Source organism: Plodia interpunctella, chromosome 8 (assembly GCF_027563975.2).
Source record: "Plodia interpunctella isolate USDA-ARS_2022_Savannah chromosome 8, ilPloInte3.2, whole genome shotgun sequence".
Classification (NCBI taxonomy): Eukaryota; Metazoa; Arthropoda; class Insecta; order Lepidoptera; family Pyralidae; genus Plodia; species Plodia interpunctella.
The window spans coordinates 302776-318513 of record NC_071301.1 but is presented as its reverse complement, the minus strand read 5'-3'; the positions used below and the strand labels follow the sequence as shown (position 1 = coordinate 318513).

Genomic DNA, 15738 nt, shown 5'->3' with positions numbered 1-15738 from the left:
GAAGTATAAATATAGATTAGCATAGGTAATATAAGGTAGCTATTTCCGTCGCGGGCTTTCAGACTATAATCTATGACACGGAGCTACAGGTGGTGGCGATTGATTTATGGTGCTCGATAGGATTGCTTGTTAAAATTCACATAGACGCCGGCGGCTGGGCGGCGACTCTTGATTGATTTGCTTCACTGGACAGGACTGCCATGAATGTAAAAATACACAAACCAAGGAGAGCCTTCAACGCTCTCGTTCTATTTTCTTTAAACTTAACTCTTCGTTTTTTTTTTTCTTTTATTCGGAAAACATGCAGGCATATGTGTAATTAAACGCTACATTAAATACAAGTGACCATTAATATGTTATTGCATATCTACAAAAACGCTTCTCTGTTATAATGAAAAATATATTGTAAATAGTAGCAAAGGGTGAGAAATGTTCTAAAAAGGATCACCTCACTATCATATCGATAGTCATAAACACATAAAGTTCTGACATCATATTGCAATATCAGACATAATTCGGTGTACATATTTACTTAACACGGAAAAGAATAAAGTAATTAACCATGGTACCATCATCAAAGTCTTGTTTATGATATTTCTTGATGAATGAACATGTTGTATTAACATCACAAAAGTTGGTGTAATAACAAAATAACGTTAATTGGTCAAGCGTATTTGTATATTATTATAGGTCAAAAATGTACTTTTATCAAAAAATACAAAGCACTAATTTTTACTTATATTCTGTCTATATCTAGTCGCAAATACAATATTACAAATCAAAAAGCGTACTCGTGCATTCTTATAATAAATATGACAATGTTATCTCGCGTTTGCAAAAACTTTATCAAAGCTCAGTAAACCGAATATAATTAGTTGTTTACTTGAAACAGTAACCGGCCGGGTGGCATTGAGCAAACACCGGCTGATAAAGCCGATCTCACAGCCGGATGAACGGTCTGATAGCCGGTTATATAATCTGGCCGGGTGAATCGCGACCGGATGAAAGCTCCAGCTGCAATCGAGCTGAGATAAATATGCAACAGATGATATTCAGGTTCAAAATGGCTGTTTATTGCGCTGCGGAGTGTTCATTCATTTCATTCTAAAGCGAATGTTCTATAAAAGCTATTCCGAGATATAATTGAACTGGTGGCGACATCTATCTATGGCACTGAAAATTAGAAAACTGTCATTAACCAACGTTGTAATGTTGACTATACTGTATTATATCGCTTGGGTTTCACATAGTTAGAAGTAGTCGAAGATTACTGTATAAAGCTAACGTCATATTTGCTCTAAAGTTTATAATGAACTACACGGAGCTATTGCTCTCTGATTTTCTTTATTCCCGAACAAGCCCTCTAATTGGTGCAGTGTCTCTGTCGCCGGCACTCATTGTACACGATAACTTCACAGACAATAAAGGTCGTTATAACATGCCCCGGGGCAGCCCTAGCGCAGCGTGGGCCCCGCGCGGCTTCCTGATTGGCGCGTCGTAACGAACTTCCGCCAATCACGGCGTCGCCTGAACAAAATCGCGCAGGGTTGCCATTGTTGATGTATAACGCAATTTATTTTAATTTACCACCGAGTACTAACGACGTCCGCGCCAGACGTTATCGCTATAACATTGTTGTGATTTCAAAAGCCCTTAAAATTACATGAAACGCGAAAAGGGAAGCGGTGAGCGCTAGGGAATATCACAAAACATTTTCATAATGCCTCTCGAGTCGGAAAATTGCGTAATGCGAAAGCGCGGTGATATTTTAACGTCGTAATATCTGAGCTAATATTTGTTCATAAATAAGACTGATATCTTGGTATTAACAATGTAAAAATATTTCGTTTATTTTCAGTAAAAGATTGCCCTTGCCAGCCTTTCACGCAGCGACGTACCTTCGTATACAATAATAATTCGTTTCGCAATTTAGTTCTAAGCCGCCATATTAATTCCCATTGTTTTGCTGGTCTATAGGTACTATTGTTTTTTAATTATTCTAGCCATAATATACATTTGTACAGCTCTTGATCTCAATATTTTAAAACTACCTGCTGATCAAACAAACAGGCTTTAGGCACAGGCTTTTCGCATACAACGGCCTTGGGGATGTGGCCTATACACTATAGCCTATGATATGACCGATTTATATACCAGTTATCCAGTCTAGATTTTGAATTATAGCACTTTTACGACAACCCATACCATCAAAAGACTTCATCACAATGATTTAACGAAAAATTGTCGAGTTAAATCTTTTATTCTATCGACTACGAACTAGACTATGACTATGAAGTGAGTTCTAAGCCGTCCTAGCTATACTAAAGTGTGCAGAAAGCCTTTGTTAGAGGCATCGATGTCCCCGACGATAGTTCTGACAAGCATTGTACACTCTCCGAGAACCTTCAAGGTACTCTCGCGTCCGGTGACCATTCGGCTTGTTCAAAAACAGACCAGCTGGAATTCTAAGCAGGTAACGTTTGTTGGAAGCGAGCATTTTCCGTTTGCAACGTTTCTCTTGGGCATTTCAGTTAACCAAATCTTTACATTGTATTGTTTGGTATTCTTATAACTAATGCACAATATTGCACGACTGTTGTTGCGTAAAAATGAATGATTTTACCGAATAGAGAGATTTGTTAAAATAATAATATATTAGCCCCTAGCTGGACATCAACACTCGGGATTGCTATTGTTACCTATCGGCAACTAAGGCTCTTAGTCACCTCGTACGACATCCGCGGCAGCATATGAAAAGGCTCGATTCCAGGGCGGGACCACAAGTTACACACTTTAAAATCTCACGTTATAGAGAGCTACATAAATAAAAGATTCTTAGTAATTAGATTTTATCTTTTACTTTTTTTCGTCGTCTCAAAATCCACTCAATGTTGAAGGCAAAGATAATACAAATGAAATCAGATTCCTCAACTCAATTCTGTGGTATAACAATAATACGGATGAAGCGGCCGAATGCGGCGACGGCGCGGCGCGGCGCCACTTGTTGCGGCGACGCGCGACGTCGCGGCGCCGTTCCCACCCTCCGCCGGGTGGACGATAGGGCTGCCAACGGCTTAGCGGTCATGATCCAGTGGTTAGAACGTCCCCTATGATCATTCCATATTAAATTATATAAATAACACAAAACACATTAATTACGACCCCCGATGGCTACAAATATGCAGTGATTCAACACGTGGCACGTGGGTTATCGAATGATTTCAAGTTCGAATCCTACTTGTGCCATTTGAGTTTATGTACCCACCACTTGCTTTCGATGAAGGAAAATATTGTGAATAAACCTGCACACTGGTTGACTAGTATGTATGCGAATAAAAGACGGTAGGTAGTGCAGTTAGCAATAAATATATCTTTCATCAAAAAGTTCTTGGGAGTCCTGGCTCCAATACTATCTATAGCTTCATGAACAATATTGTATAGAAATAATTGTCTAACTATATGCTACAGAACCTGTAGACCATAACACACACGTGTCGACAACCCTAGTGATGTTAGAAGTGGAACTAGACGCGGAGATAACGCAAACTCGGTCACCCAACTCTCGCTGTCAATGTTGACGTTCCAGCGGCTTCGTTGTTAATCTGTCGACTAACTGATAATATATTGTGCGGTATTTAACGACAGCACCGTCTCTCTCTCTCTCTCTCTGTGTCTATTTAAGAGCTTTCAAATACTGCCTGCATTTTAATAAAATAATAGCAAAAAATCGTTGCTCTATTCGTTATTCATATTATGATTTGACTTCTCCATTTACACACTTTGACGACCTCGGTGGCGCAGTGGTAAAGTGCTTGCCACTGAACCGAGAGCTCCCGGGTTCGATCCCCGGTCGGGTCATGATGGAAAATTATCTTTTTCTGATTGGTCCGGGTCTTGGATGTTTATCTATATATGTATTTGTTATAAAATATAGTTACACTACCTAGCTGATAAACCATCAGCTAACGAGGAACGGTATGTTAGCTTACGGTATGTTAATTTACGTTTTGTTTGTCTGCTATTGTTCTCTCTGCTATTGCTCTGTTGCATTTCATTTATTCAAAAATTTACATTGTGTTTGAACACACTTTTCATGAAAACGTGTGCATTTCTAAATAAAAGTGTTCAGCGTTACTATTTGATTTTTTCCTTGTTTCAGCACGAGACAGAATCATCCCGGAGCGGTGGTGGAGATCAGCGACAACCCCCTGGACGCCAGCAAGGTGGGTCTCGTTATTGCCATCATCATACCTACCTCCCGTTATTACAGCGTAGTGAGTGTCGTCTTTCTAAAACATGTGAATCGTGCGATCGTACCTACTTAATATCAGAAAGATGAATCTCTGCATTGTGGTTGTTCATGATTGATACGGCACGCCAGATAATAGCGAAGCGTGGTTTGTGGTTCCGCTAGAATAGGACCACTATATAGGTATCCCCCCGTGGATTTCGTACGCGCAGAATCTGCAAACCTTCTTGTGAAATCATGTTTTATTAGAACGATGCCTATGAATCCAGATGTACGGCTATAGCTTATTGTAGAAAATAAATTTTCCCAAGTCAGATTTACGCATTTGTGTAGCACAGCTAAAGATTGCTTGGAAATGCCTGAAACTAAAAATTGCTTGGAATGCCATATAACATTTGTTAAATACTGTTGTTATTTGAGCGTACGGCCTGAATTACTGAACGTTTTGACTAAAGACTAACTAATAATTGACTTGCGATTTTTAATCTCATTCAGTAATGATTTAAAGGATATAATATCATTTTTTTATTTTGAATAAAACACAGTAAAATCACCATAATCTTAAACGCTTTCGTATTCCCCTCCAATCATTGCCATTTGCCTAATTAATTTATCCCGGCTAATCCCCGGACCCCGAGCTATCGGGTTTGCAGGCCGCCCGGGCTTACCGCCTCGGACTTGCAGAAGTTTCGAATTATTTACGTACGGCTTAAAATTTCAGTCTATTTGTAATTAGATTTAATTTTCGATGTTAATGAAATTTGATAAACATTTTTGACAGATTAATATATGATTTTAAATTTAGCTTTCAAGACAAATTTCACATTTTTTTTCATTTTTGGGCATTGCTATCTACGTATAAATTTCATGCAAATATTGAACACTCTACTTGAAGAGTCGCCAATCTGTAATAACTTCTACTATATCATAACATTTATAAGCCGTGCACCTGTATCCTGCTTGATGAATTTCAGTTGCTGATAGCCTTCGAAACCGGCTTAGTAGTGGTATGGGACCTGCGCGCGCGCGCGGCGGAGTGGCGAGGCGCGCTGGGCAGCGGCGGGCCGGGGGACGGCGTCCGCGCGGCCGCGTGGCAGCACGACGGGAAGTTCATGACGGCGCATGTGGACGGGGCGTTAGCCACTTGGACTACGAGAGCGCCGAGACCCCAATCACTGTCGTATCCTCATGGTAAGAGCGAGATACACCTATTTAGATAGGATAATCTGTTGATATCACGCTATGTAACTAGTTTGTTGGCACGACGGGAAACTTAAACTCATGACGGCTCATGTAGACGGGGCGTTAACTACTTGTACTATGAGAGTGTCGAGGCCAGCATAAAGAATTCAATTCAATTCAAATCGTTTATTGCCATTCATAATGTACATGAGTTCTCTTAGCTAGCTAACACTGCTTACATAATAGGTACAATATGAACCCTGTCGGGTATTTGCTAACAAGAATATGGAACGGCAGCCGGATTTATTATAAAATTTAATTTTCGATAGTTATTTATATGGATGCAATTTCTATTATCAATAATGTATGTCATCTCATAATAATATTATAATAAATCGATAAAAAACACGTCATAATGAGTTAATTAAATTACATAGGTAATATAAATAATTTAGATAATTTAGTAATAAAAGTATTAATATTGTGAATGTCCAATCGATATAATAAATGTCAAAATTTTTGTTCTTTATCGTTTAAAAACTCGTCCAAAGAATAATAGCATTTCTCCGTTAACAAAAGTTTCAATTTTGTTAAGAAAGATCCATGCAGTCTCTTGTAATAGTTTTAAATAAATTGTGTTTATTTCCTTTACTTTTTTCAGCAAAAGCGAACAAAGACGGGAAACTGGAGCCTTGCAAACCGATACTCAGGCTCGAGTGGAAAACTTCGCGGACGGGGTGAGCTCATTCTCATTTTAACTGACTTTTTTGTAACTGAACCTGATAAGAAAGTTGTTTAACTTTAATGTTTCTCATAGAGTTGAAATTTGTGTAATCCAAATATGTATGGAAATAGTTTTAAACATTACACGTTTATTATTGTTTCGGATCTCCTCGGTTCTAATACTATAGCCAAATCGGTCTAGAACTTTATTTTATAAAATGGCGATGAAATCATATAATATTTTAAATGCTTTTCTATTATCTATAAATCGGAAGCCATGTATAAAGTAAACTTTTAAATTTTAAAGGCACATTTGGAAGTCCGCTATTGAACTGTGTACTAATGTAATCGTGCCTGCCGGTGTCCAGCGAGAGCCTGGTGATATTCTCCGGCGGGCTGCCGTCGGAGAAGGCGGGGCGCTCGCACAGCGTCACGGTGCTCAGCGGCAAGACCACCACCGTGCTCGAGATGGAGCACAGCGTCGTCGACTTCGTCACGCTCTGTGAGACGCCGCACGCTGCGGGTGAGGGACACATACTGCTTTTTTGTTCGTTCGATCGTGTTCATTCTTTCGTTTGTTTGTTTGTTTGTTTGTTTGTTTGTTTGTTTGTTTGTTTGTTTTACCAAAAAACCCATAAAAATATTAAAGGTACAACACAAAGGTAATATATAATGACGGACTTATCCCATGAAGAGATCTCAACCAGCGATAGTAGAATAACGACTGAGCAATGGGGCATTTAGTAGCCAGTCTCTACATAGGCGATATAACATTAATAACAACCAATGTGTCTAATATCTTCTCGTTTCCAGACTACCAAGAGCCGTACGCGATAGTAGTCCTCTTGCAGAACGACCTGGTGGTTATAGACCTGCTGTCCCCCGGATATCCGGTGTTCGAGAACCCCTACCCCATGGACCTGCACGAGTCACCCGTCAGCTGCTGCTCATACTTCGCTGACTGCCCCTCGGACCTGGTCAGTATACTGCACTCCAAAGTTGTACAATGTGGATCTTATGAAAATACATCGTCGATAATCACATTTAAACCATACACACAAGGGATACTATATCCGAGCGATAAGCATTATAATATACTGCATTTAATTTTAAATCAACGAGACAGGACAATAGTTTGACACATTCATTTAGAAGATCCACTTCGTATATATGCTGAGTAAAGAGGCCAGAATAATTACGAACTTCTTCCAGTTAATACATTCGCCAGCTTTCGATAAATATTCACAATGTCGCTAAAATGTTCCAAGATTTTTATGATTATTCCTATGGTTTTCAGGTAAAAAGCAACGCCTATGTTTCAGATCCCGGCGTTCTACTCCGTGGGTCGTGCGGCCAACAAGAAGAGTGCGGGCTTCAGCGAGAGGCTGTGGCCCGTGGCGGGGGGCGAGTGGGCGCCCGCCTCCTGCTCCTACAGCGAGATCATACTGACCGGGTGAGTGTACTAGCTGCACTACAGGAGAGGCGAGTGGGCGCCCGCCTCCTGCTCCTACAGCGAGATCATACTGACCGGGTGAGTGTACTAGCTGCACTACAGGAGAGACGAGTGGGCGCCCGCCTCCTGCTCCTACAGCGAGATCATACTGACCGGGTGAGTGTACTAGCTGCACTACAGGAGAGGCGAGTGGGCGCCCGCCTCCTGCTCCTACAGCGAGATCATACTGACCGGGTGAGTGTACTAGCTGCACTACAGGAGAGGCGAGTGGGCGCCCGCCTCCTGCTCCTACAGCGAGATCATACTGACCGGGTGAGTGTACTAGCTGCACTACAGGAGAGGCGAGTGGGCGCCCGCCTCCTGCTCCTACAGCGAGATCATACTGACCGGGTGAGTGTACTAGCTGCACTACAGGAGAGACGAGTGGGCGCCCGCCTCCTGCTCCTACAGCGAGATCATACTGACCGGGTGAGTGTACTAGCTGCACTACAGGAGAGACGAGTGGGCGCCCGCCTCCTGCTCCTACAGCGAGATCATACTGACCGGGTGAGTGTACTAGCTGCACTACAGGAGAGACGAGTGGGCGCCCGCCTCCTGCTCCTACAGCGAGATCATACTGACCGGGTGAGTGTACTAGCTGCACTACAGGAGAGACGAGTGGGCGCCCGCCTCCTGCTCCTACAGCGAGATCATACTGACCGGGTGAGTGTACTAGCTGCACTACAGGAGAGGCGAGTGGGCGCCCGCCTCCTGCTCCTACAGCGAGATCATACTGACCGGGTGAGTGTACTAGCTGCACTACAGGAGAGACGAGTGGGCGCCCGCCTCCTGCTCCTACAGCGAGATCATACTGACCGGGTGAGTGTACTAGCTGCACTACAGGAGAGACGAGTGGGCGCCCGCCTCCTGCTCCTACAGCGAGATCATACTGACCGGGTGAGTGTACTAGCTGCACTACAGGAGAGACGAGTGGGCGCCCGCCTCCTGCTCCTACAGCGAGATCATACTGACCGGGTGAGTGTACTAGCTGCACTACAGGAGAGACGAGTGGGCGCCCGCCTCCTGCTCCTACAGCGAGATCATACTGACCGGGTGAGTGTACTAGCTGCACTACAGGAGAGACGAGTGGGCGCCCGCCTCCTGCTCCTACAGCGAGATCATACTGACCGGGTGAGTGTACTAGCTGCACTACAGGAGAGACGAGTGGGCGCCCGCCTCCTGCTCCTACAGCGAGATCATACTGACCGGGTGAGTGTACTAGCTGCACTACAGGAGAGGCGAGTGGGCGCCCGCCTCCTGCTCCTACAGCGAGATCATACTGACCGGGTGAGTGTACTAGCTGCACTGCAGGAGAGGCGAGTGGGCGCCCGCCTCCTGCTCCTACAGCGAGATCATACTGACCGGGTGAGTGTACTAGCTGCACTGCAGGAGAGGGGGGGGGATGATTGCTAATGGTATGACAACTTGGAATGTGCATATGACGTACTAGCTGCACTGCAGGAGAGGGGGGGGGATGATTGCTAATGGTATGACAACTTGGAATGTGCATATGACGACGCTTAACGGCGAAGGAATATCTAGGAAGACGCTCAGATGCGTAGTGCAAGGGGATCTATGGTAAGGTAAGGGGATAAAAATTATATTTATGTCGAAATTCGCAACATCAAACGTAATTTCTTGCTTCTGCGAAGTTGCTGAAGTTTCATAAATGACCCTGTATATACCCTCTTAATTTATTCAATTTAAATTTTAACATTTCAGACACGCGGACGGCAGTGTAAAGTTTTGGGACGCGAGCGCGGGCACCCTACAAATATTGTACAAATTAAAATGTTCTAAAGGTAAGCCACAGAACAACACTTATGAGAATGTTAAGTGTGTTTTCTCACTATTGTACTTTATAATATTTGACCATTGTCCATTTCACATACAAATTCATAATCAACCAGAGTGCAGGTTTCCGGACGATGTTTTCATTCACCGAAAGCGAGTGATGGTGTATAAAAATCAGATCGGTATAAAAACTAATGTGGCGCGAGTAAAATGAAAAGCTGGGATATTGCGGTTCACAGGCGGGCGCCTTAACCATTACACCATCACCGCTTCAGTCCTATAATAGTTTAACAAATAGTGACATCGCCCGTCAGTGTTCGAGCGCAGCGCAGCGTGCCCGGCGTACGCGGACAGCGCGCCGCTGGCGGTGCAGCAGCTGGCGCTGTGCGCGGAGTCGCGGCGGCTGGCGGTGGCGCTGCCGCACGGACACGTGCTGCTCTTCAAGTTCCGCAAGGCTGAGGCACACTCCGAAACACACGTGAGTCGCTGGCAGGCAGTCGTGGGTGTTTCTCGCGGTTTCTCACCCTTTTTCCCTTATCGGATGCGAATTACCGTCGAGGCGACAAGTCTTTTGGTCCCCTGTTTATGGGTTTAAAAAGTGTTTTAGCCTTTTATGTTTGGTTTATTCTACCGTCAAAATAAAAGCATTTATACTGAAATCAGATCTTCAGAGCCGTTTTTCAGGTAAAAGTTTTATATTATATTTCTAAAAGCTTCTGGTTTTTCGGAACAATGATTGCTTTTCCGATAGAAACTCATTTGAACTGTGTTGATCCCTATCACTCTCGCTACTCGATTGTCCGTTTATTGTGTTTCTCATAGATTGACATTGTTTTCTCACTAAGAGAAAACATAAACTACAATATTACCTACATTTAAATGTTATAGATTACATGATAAAAAATAGTACAAGGGTTGTTCTTGAACAATCAATTATTGTTGGTTTTGGTGGTTTAAGAAATCTTTAGTCATTAATTTTTTATTCTTTTCACTTCGTAGTTGATATTAACTTTACATTTACTTGAGAGTTTTGTCCGTTTTTTATGTAGGTGCTTTTAATGTCAATTAAGTATTTTAAAAGTCGCAAATGTTCGCCTAGGTGAACCATTTCACCTGAGTGATTACTAGGGGCCGACTCACTGTCACACTAATGAGTCCGAGTGAAATTAGGACATTCAAAATTCCGCCACATGTGTTAGTATATTACCTTATGACGACCTCAGTGGCGCAGTGGTAAAGTGCTTGCCTCTGAACCGAGAGGTCCCGGGTTCGATCCCCGGTCGGGTCATGATGGAAAATGATCTTTTTCTGATTGGCCCGGGTCTTGGATGTTTATCTATATATGTATATATTATAAAATATAGTATCGTTGAGTTAGTATCCCATAACACAAGTCTAGAACTTACTTTGGGGCTAGCTCAATCTGTGTAATTTGTCCTAATATATTTATTTATTTATTTATTTACATGTAAATATACATCGTGTATTGTAAAATGACACATACACAAAACTTTTTCACGTCGATTCTGTTATATATGAAAGTGTATGTATGTACAGGTGCTGGAGGTGCCGGTGATCTCGGAGTCGCTGGAGGAGGAGCCCTCGCCCGACGCGGAGCTCGGCGACAGCCGCCGCGTCAGTGAGGTGAGGACTATTATATAGCATTTCTCTACGCTCAAGCTACACACTACAGGATTTTTGGAACGACTGAAGCCGAGAAGAAATACCGAATACAATTCTCTATCACCAGTGTTGGCTCCTCTCATGCCAGAAAGGCTAGGCTAGGCTTCTAGTACTATAACTAATACGTAGTAAGCATAAGTATACCTAGTCATCATTACACGAGTTACCCAGCTTTGAACTATATATATGGATTTTTCCCCAGCTTAACACTGGTGTGAAGGCTCAACAATTCATTATTGTGGAACAGTTCACCGTCCTTTGATGGATCCTACATACATGGCTTGCGGCAAATGAAAGCTCTCGCACAAATTACGCAATGTTCATATATTCGCGTCTGTATCTGTCCGAGCGCGGCGATACTGTGTAGCTGGCATTAAGGTGGGGAAAACTCACCTTTTTTTATTATTTAATCTTGAGTATAAAGAACTGAGGTGAGCCATAACCAAGTTTTATAAGTGTTAACGTTTGAGCGAAATTTGATTTGATTCCAGTCAGGCGTGTGGTCGGGGTCGACAAATACTCCATGCAATTGGCGAGTGCGGGGGGCGGCGGGCACGGGTGGGGTGAAGCGGCCGCCGGGCTTCCAGCCCACGCTGGTGGCGCTGCAACAGGGCATGCCGCACCCGATCACCACACTTACTATCAATTCTTCGTATCAGTTGTGAGTATTTTTTATTTTGATTTAAAAACGAACATTGTTGGCATTTTATATCTCGCAATTTGCATATGAATGAACATTATTATAGTTTGTCATATTTGGACTATAGTCACCAAACTCAATTTTAATTTGTAATTACATTACATATTAATGAGATCTAGTAATCTAAAATTAATGTAGCTGATTAAGTTTTCAATGTGTTAGAGTTAAAAATTGAAATTTGGCTTTGTGGGCTACATTTTTAGTATCGAATTTATATTCACGTTTATAGAACAATAATCCATATTTCTATAATAAGATTTCTTCGTTTAAATAAATGTAGGTTTTATGCAAGAACGATGTTGGTAATAACATTATGTCCAATACATTTTAGTTAGGTTATCTGTACAGTTTAATAAAATGTCAAATTTAAAATACAGGATCACTTCTTAAATGTTTTGTGACAACCCTGACTTGCGACAATCGATTTGTTGTATTAAATTTTGCACTATTTATGAATGAAATGTTGTGGAAGAGGGACATCACCTAACACAGACACAATTTGCCTAAAAGGTGATTTCGAACTCTAGAGATGTAATCGGTGAGCTTTTGGCACTCTGGCAACCGTCAGTGCAGGGAGTGATTTTTTGGCGACCGTTTGGCCTCCGGCATGTAGCGAGTAGGTAGTAGCAAGTATAAGAGTGTCACTCGGCCGACGGCAGGATGGCGTGGGGCGGCGAGCGCGGCGTGGTGGTGGTGGATGTGTCGCGGCGCTGGCTGCTGTGCGCGCTGCCGCCCGCCGCGCTGCAGCTGCCGCCCGACCGCACGCTGCGTCCGCGCTCGCCCGCGTCTGACCAGGTACGGTACTCACGATTGTGCGAGGCTCTATTTCAATCTACTATAGAATATACTCCAACTTTGGGAACTGATAAAAAATACTATGTTGAATTGAGACGAGAAAATTACTAACGCACGCGAGAAACATACGATACTACAGGTCCACGTTGAGAAATATTATGCGACTATGTTGAATCGAGACGAGAAATTCATATTTTTGAATATAAATTTGTTGTACATCAGTACATATTATATATTTGCAAACTATTACTTGATTTTAAAAAATAATAATGAGGTGAAACAATTCTGGAATCGAGCGGAATTTGAACTCACGCCGCTGGCTATCTGCCTGATAGCCAGCGGCGTGAGTTCTTGACCACGTGAGTATTTTTAACCACTGAACTACTGAGACCATGCCGAATTAAGTCTCAATAATAGTTTTAGTTGTTACTAGATATGAAAACAGATGCGTTTTTGAAAACGATTACTGTCGTTTATACATTAAATATTTTTTAAGGAATAATAGGTGCGTGTAAGAGAAAACTATAGAATATAATAGTTTTCTCTTACACGCTGAACACGAATAAAACAGGCAGATAGTCGTCATGCCTTTAGGTGATTTTAGTAATAGAATTAATTTTTAAGTTATATAAATAATTAGTTAATAAGAAACAAGAGAAATTAAAATATATTATTATTTTTTGAAAAATCCACACGAGAAACTAATTGAAATCGATATATATATCAAAAATGCTGTAACTAGTATCAATATAATAATATCGGCCGCATTTCGTAACGTTTCACAAGCTCTATACATACATTTTCTCGTCTTGATTTACCAAAACATAGAAGTGAAGCGACATTATTGAGATACGGAATCAGTAGATGGCAGCACCAGAGCGCGAGGCCTGGTGTCTTCGTAGTTACGTTTGCATCTTTCCTTTCTCTGTCTTTTTGTTTCATACTTTTTATCTAAAACTAAGCTATGGAATTATATATTTTCGATGTTATTGGTTGGTATTATGGCAACACTTCATACTTTTAAATCTATGTTCGTTTTCTTAGTTTTTAATATGCGACATCCTAAAAAAGATTTCAACTATTCAAATTGTTTTGAAATATTGAATGGTCGTAAACGTAACTACGATTTTCCTGACCTCATTCAATGAACACCACTAGTCAGCCGGTCATCTGTGAAGCCCAATAGTGCTGCTCTCTATGAATACAATCCTGACATATGGAGTCCAAATAAACCGTCGGACTGTAGTTACAGTATTAATATATTTTCACGTTACTATCATTTGCTATTTTGTTTTTTTTTTTATTTAGTTGCTCGGGCCGCCGGCATTTTACTTTTTTTTCCAGAGTTTTTATAATTTAAGTTTTATAGTTTGTAGAGGTAGCGCCGACCCCGGCTAGTCACAGGCATGGCATAGTCATTATTTTCTTCGCCTCTCTATGAAGTAAAATAAACATCGAAAAGCACGGCCAGTTGAGATCGTAGGGCACATTAGGACATGTTCACACTAGCGAGCGAGTAGCGCCATGTCCCAATGTCACACGCACGAGTCATGTCAGTGGTCGCGCCACCTTTACCCTCACCTGATGTTTTTCCCTCCCCCCTCCAAGCCGGAGGAGCCCTCCCCCGCGAGCCCCGAGCCCCAGGACTCCGACAAGCCGGACGCCCGTCGAAAGTCCACCACGTGGAAGACTTTCAATCTGAAACGACAGATATCCAAAGTGGATCTGAAACTCAAAGCGGCGTTCGCTCCGAACGACGCCGAACCGGAGAGCGACAAAGGGAATTCGCAAGTCGATTGCGAGCCCGTGGAGAAGGCGGTCGAAGCTTCGGAAGCGACGGTTTCGGCAGAAGCAGCGGACGCGGCGGATTCGGAGGCGTCGTCGCCGGACAGCGCGGGCGCGGGCGGGGGTGCGGGCGCGGACGCGGACGTGTTCGAGCGCATGCACCGCGAGCTGCGTGAGCGGCGCGCGGACGACCCGTACGAGCGCATGCACCGCGAGCTGCTGGAGCGCTGGGCCGAGCGGCCGCCGCCCGCGCCCGTGCCGCCGCCGCCCGCGCCCGCGCCGCCGCCGCGCCGCGCCCGTGAGCCGCGGCTGTCGCTGCCGGGCACAGCCAAGCCCCGCGCGCCGCGCCGTCCGCAGCCCGCCAACTCCTTCGCGGGCTCCCTCATGCGTCGCTTCAGTAAGTAGAGGCCCTCGTCACCCGACATCGCCCATCGCTCGCTCGCACTAGTGCGGTATAGTCTTAGTCGAACGACTCTCGATTGGAATGGTAATGGTTTGGCGTTTCTATCGTAGACTCGGATTAGAGGTGATGGTAGTTAGATTTTATTCGTTGACGTGTGGTGTGTCCTAACTGATGTTTGTTAAACGAATTTTAAATCGACGCCGAGCGATCCCTAACACGACGATTAAACCTTAGATTTATAAAATGCGAGTGAACTATTTATTTTTAACATGCTTCCGCTTCTTGTGACATTTGGCTTGTTTATTTTGGTTTACTGTATTATTTTATATTATAATATTATTATATAAGTGTAAGAGACGTGTCCGCTGGAGAGTATGTATATAGAATGAGCGTTGATGTGGTGCGTACACACGGAAGAGTCCCTCACATGTTTGTTTTCTATTCCAAAGGACAAGGACTCCTCCGACGAAGACTCTAACTGCCTTAAATATCTATTCGCAGACATCCTCGGTAATTGAACAAGTAACGTAGGTGATCTCTGTGTTGTCTGTTTGGAAGTAACCGCTAGTTACGGCTTCGTAGACGGGCCAAGAATAGCTGCACTGCTTGTAGCTTCACCGACCGAGCGGGTCACAGGTTTCTCTGATACTCCCTCAAATTTCTCAGGGGAGTTAGTAGCGCGCATGTGTCCTACGCGTGACCCCCGCGAGGAGCCCCCGGTCGCAGAGGAGCCCCGACGCATAGGTATGGACACGAGCATTACCTGGCTCACTCTCACAGTTACACAGGCTGCGGCCGGACACTAACTGGCACAGAGATCACTCGATACTAACAGCTCTAGGGCCGTCGGGCAGTCCGTGTCTGTGTGTGCTATAACCGTATCGGTGGCGGCGGACGCGAGCTAGGGTCACGTGCTTTTGTGGGACGTTTCT

At 43.5% G+C, this 15738-nt stretch overlaps 1 protein-coding gene across 9 annotated transcripts in view; it reads left to right on the top strand.

Moving 5' to 3' along the window:
* The window catches only part of Tomosyn (tomosyn), a 214073-nt gene that overhangs the window by 183665 nt on the left and 14670 nt on the right, over positions 1-15738 (top strand). For 4 of the 9 annotated variants that reach the window (XM_064436115.1, XM_064436118.1, XM_053748610.2 and 1 more), the window contains exons 5-17: positions 4160-4223; positions 5224-5440; positions 6093-6168; positions 6523-6677; positions 6968-7131; positions 7477-7607; positions 9369-9448; positions 9755-9918; positions 10998-11084; positions 11615-11784; positions 12483-12618; positions 14227-14800; positions 15473-15550. In XM_064436115.1, the coding sequence (XP_064292185.1) occupies positions 4160-4223; positions 5224-5440; positions 6093-6168; positions 6523-6677; positions 6968-7131; positions 7477-7607; positions 9369-9448; positions 9755-9918; positions 10998-11084; positions 11615-11784; positions 12483-12618; positions 14227-14800; positions 15473-15550 (2096 nt within the window). Of the gene's footprint in view, positions 1-4159; positions 4224-5223; positions 5441-6092; positions 6169-6522; positions 6678-6967; positions 7132-7476; positions 7608-9368; positions 9449-9754; positions 9919-10997; positions 11085-11614; positions 11785-12482; positions 12619-14226; positions 14802-15255; positions 15317-15472; positions 15551-15738 lie in introns of all 9 variants that reach the window. The other 5 variants (XM_064436121.1, XM_064436119.1, XM_064436122.1 and 2 more) reach the window with 4 other exon arrangements.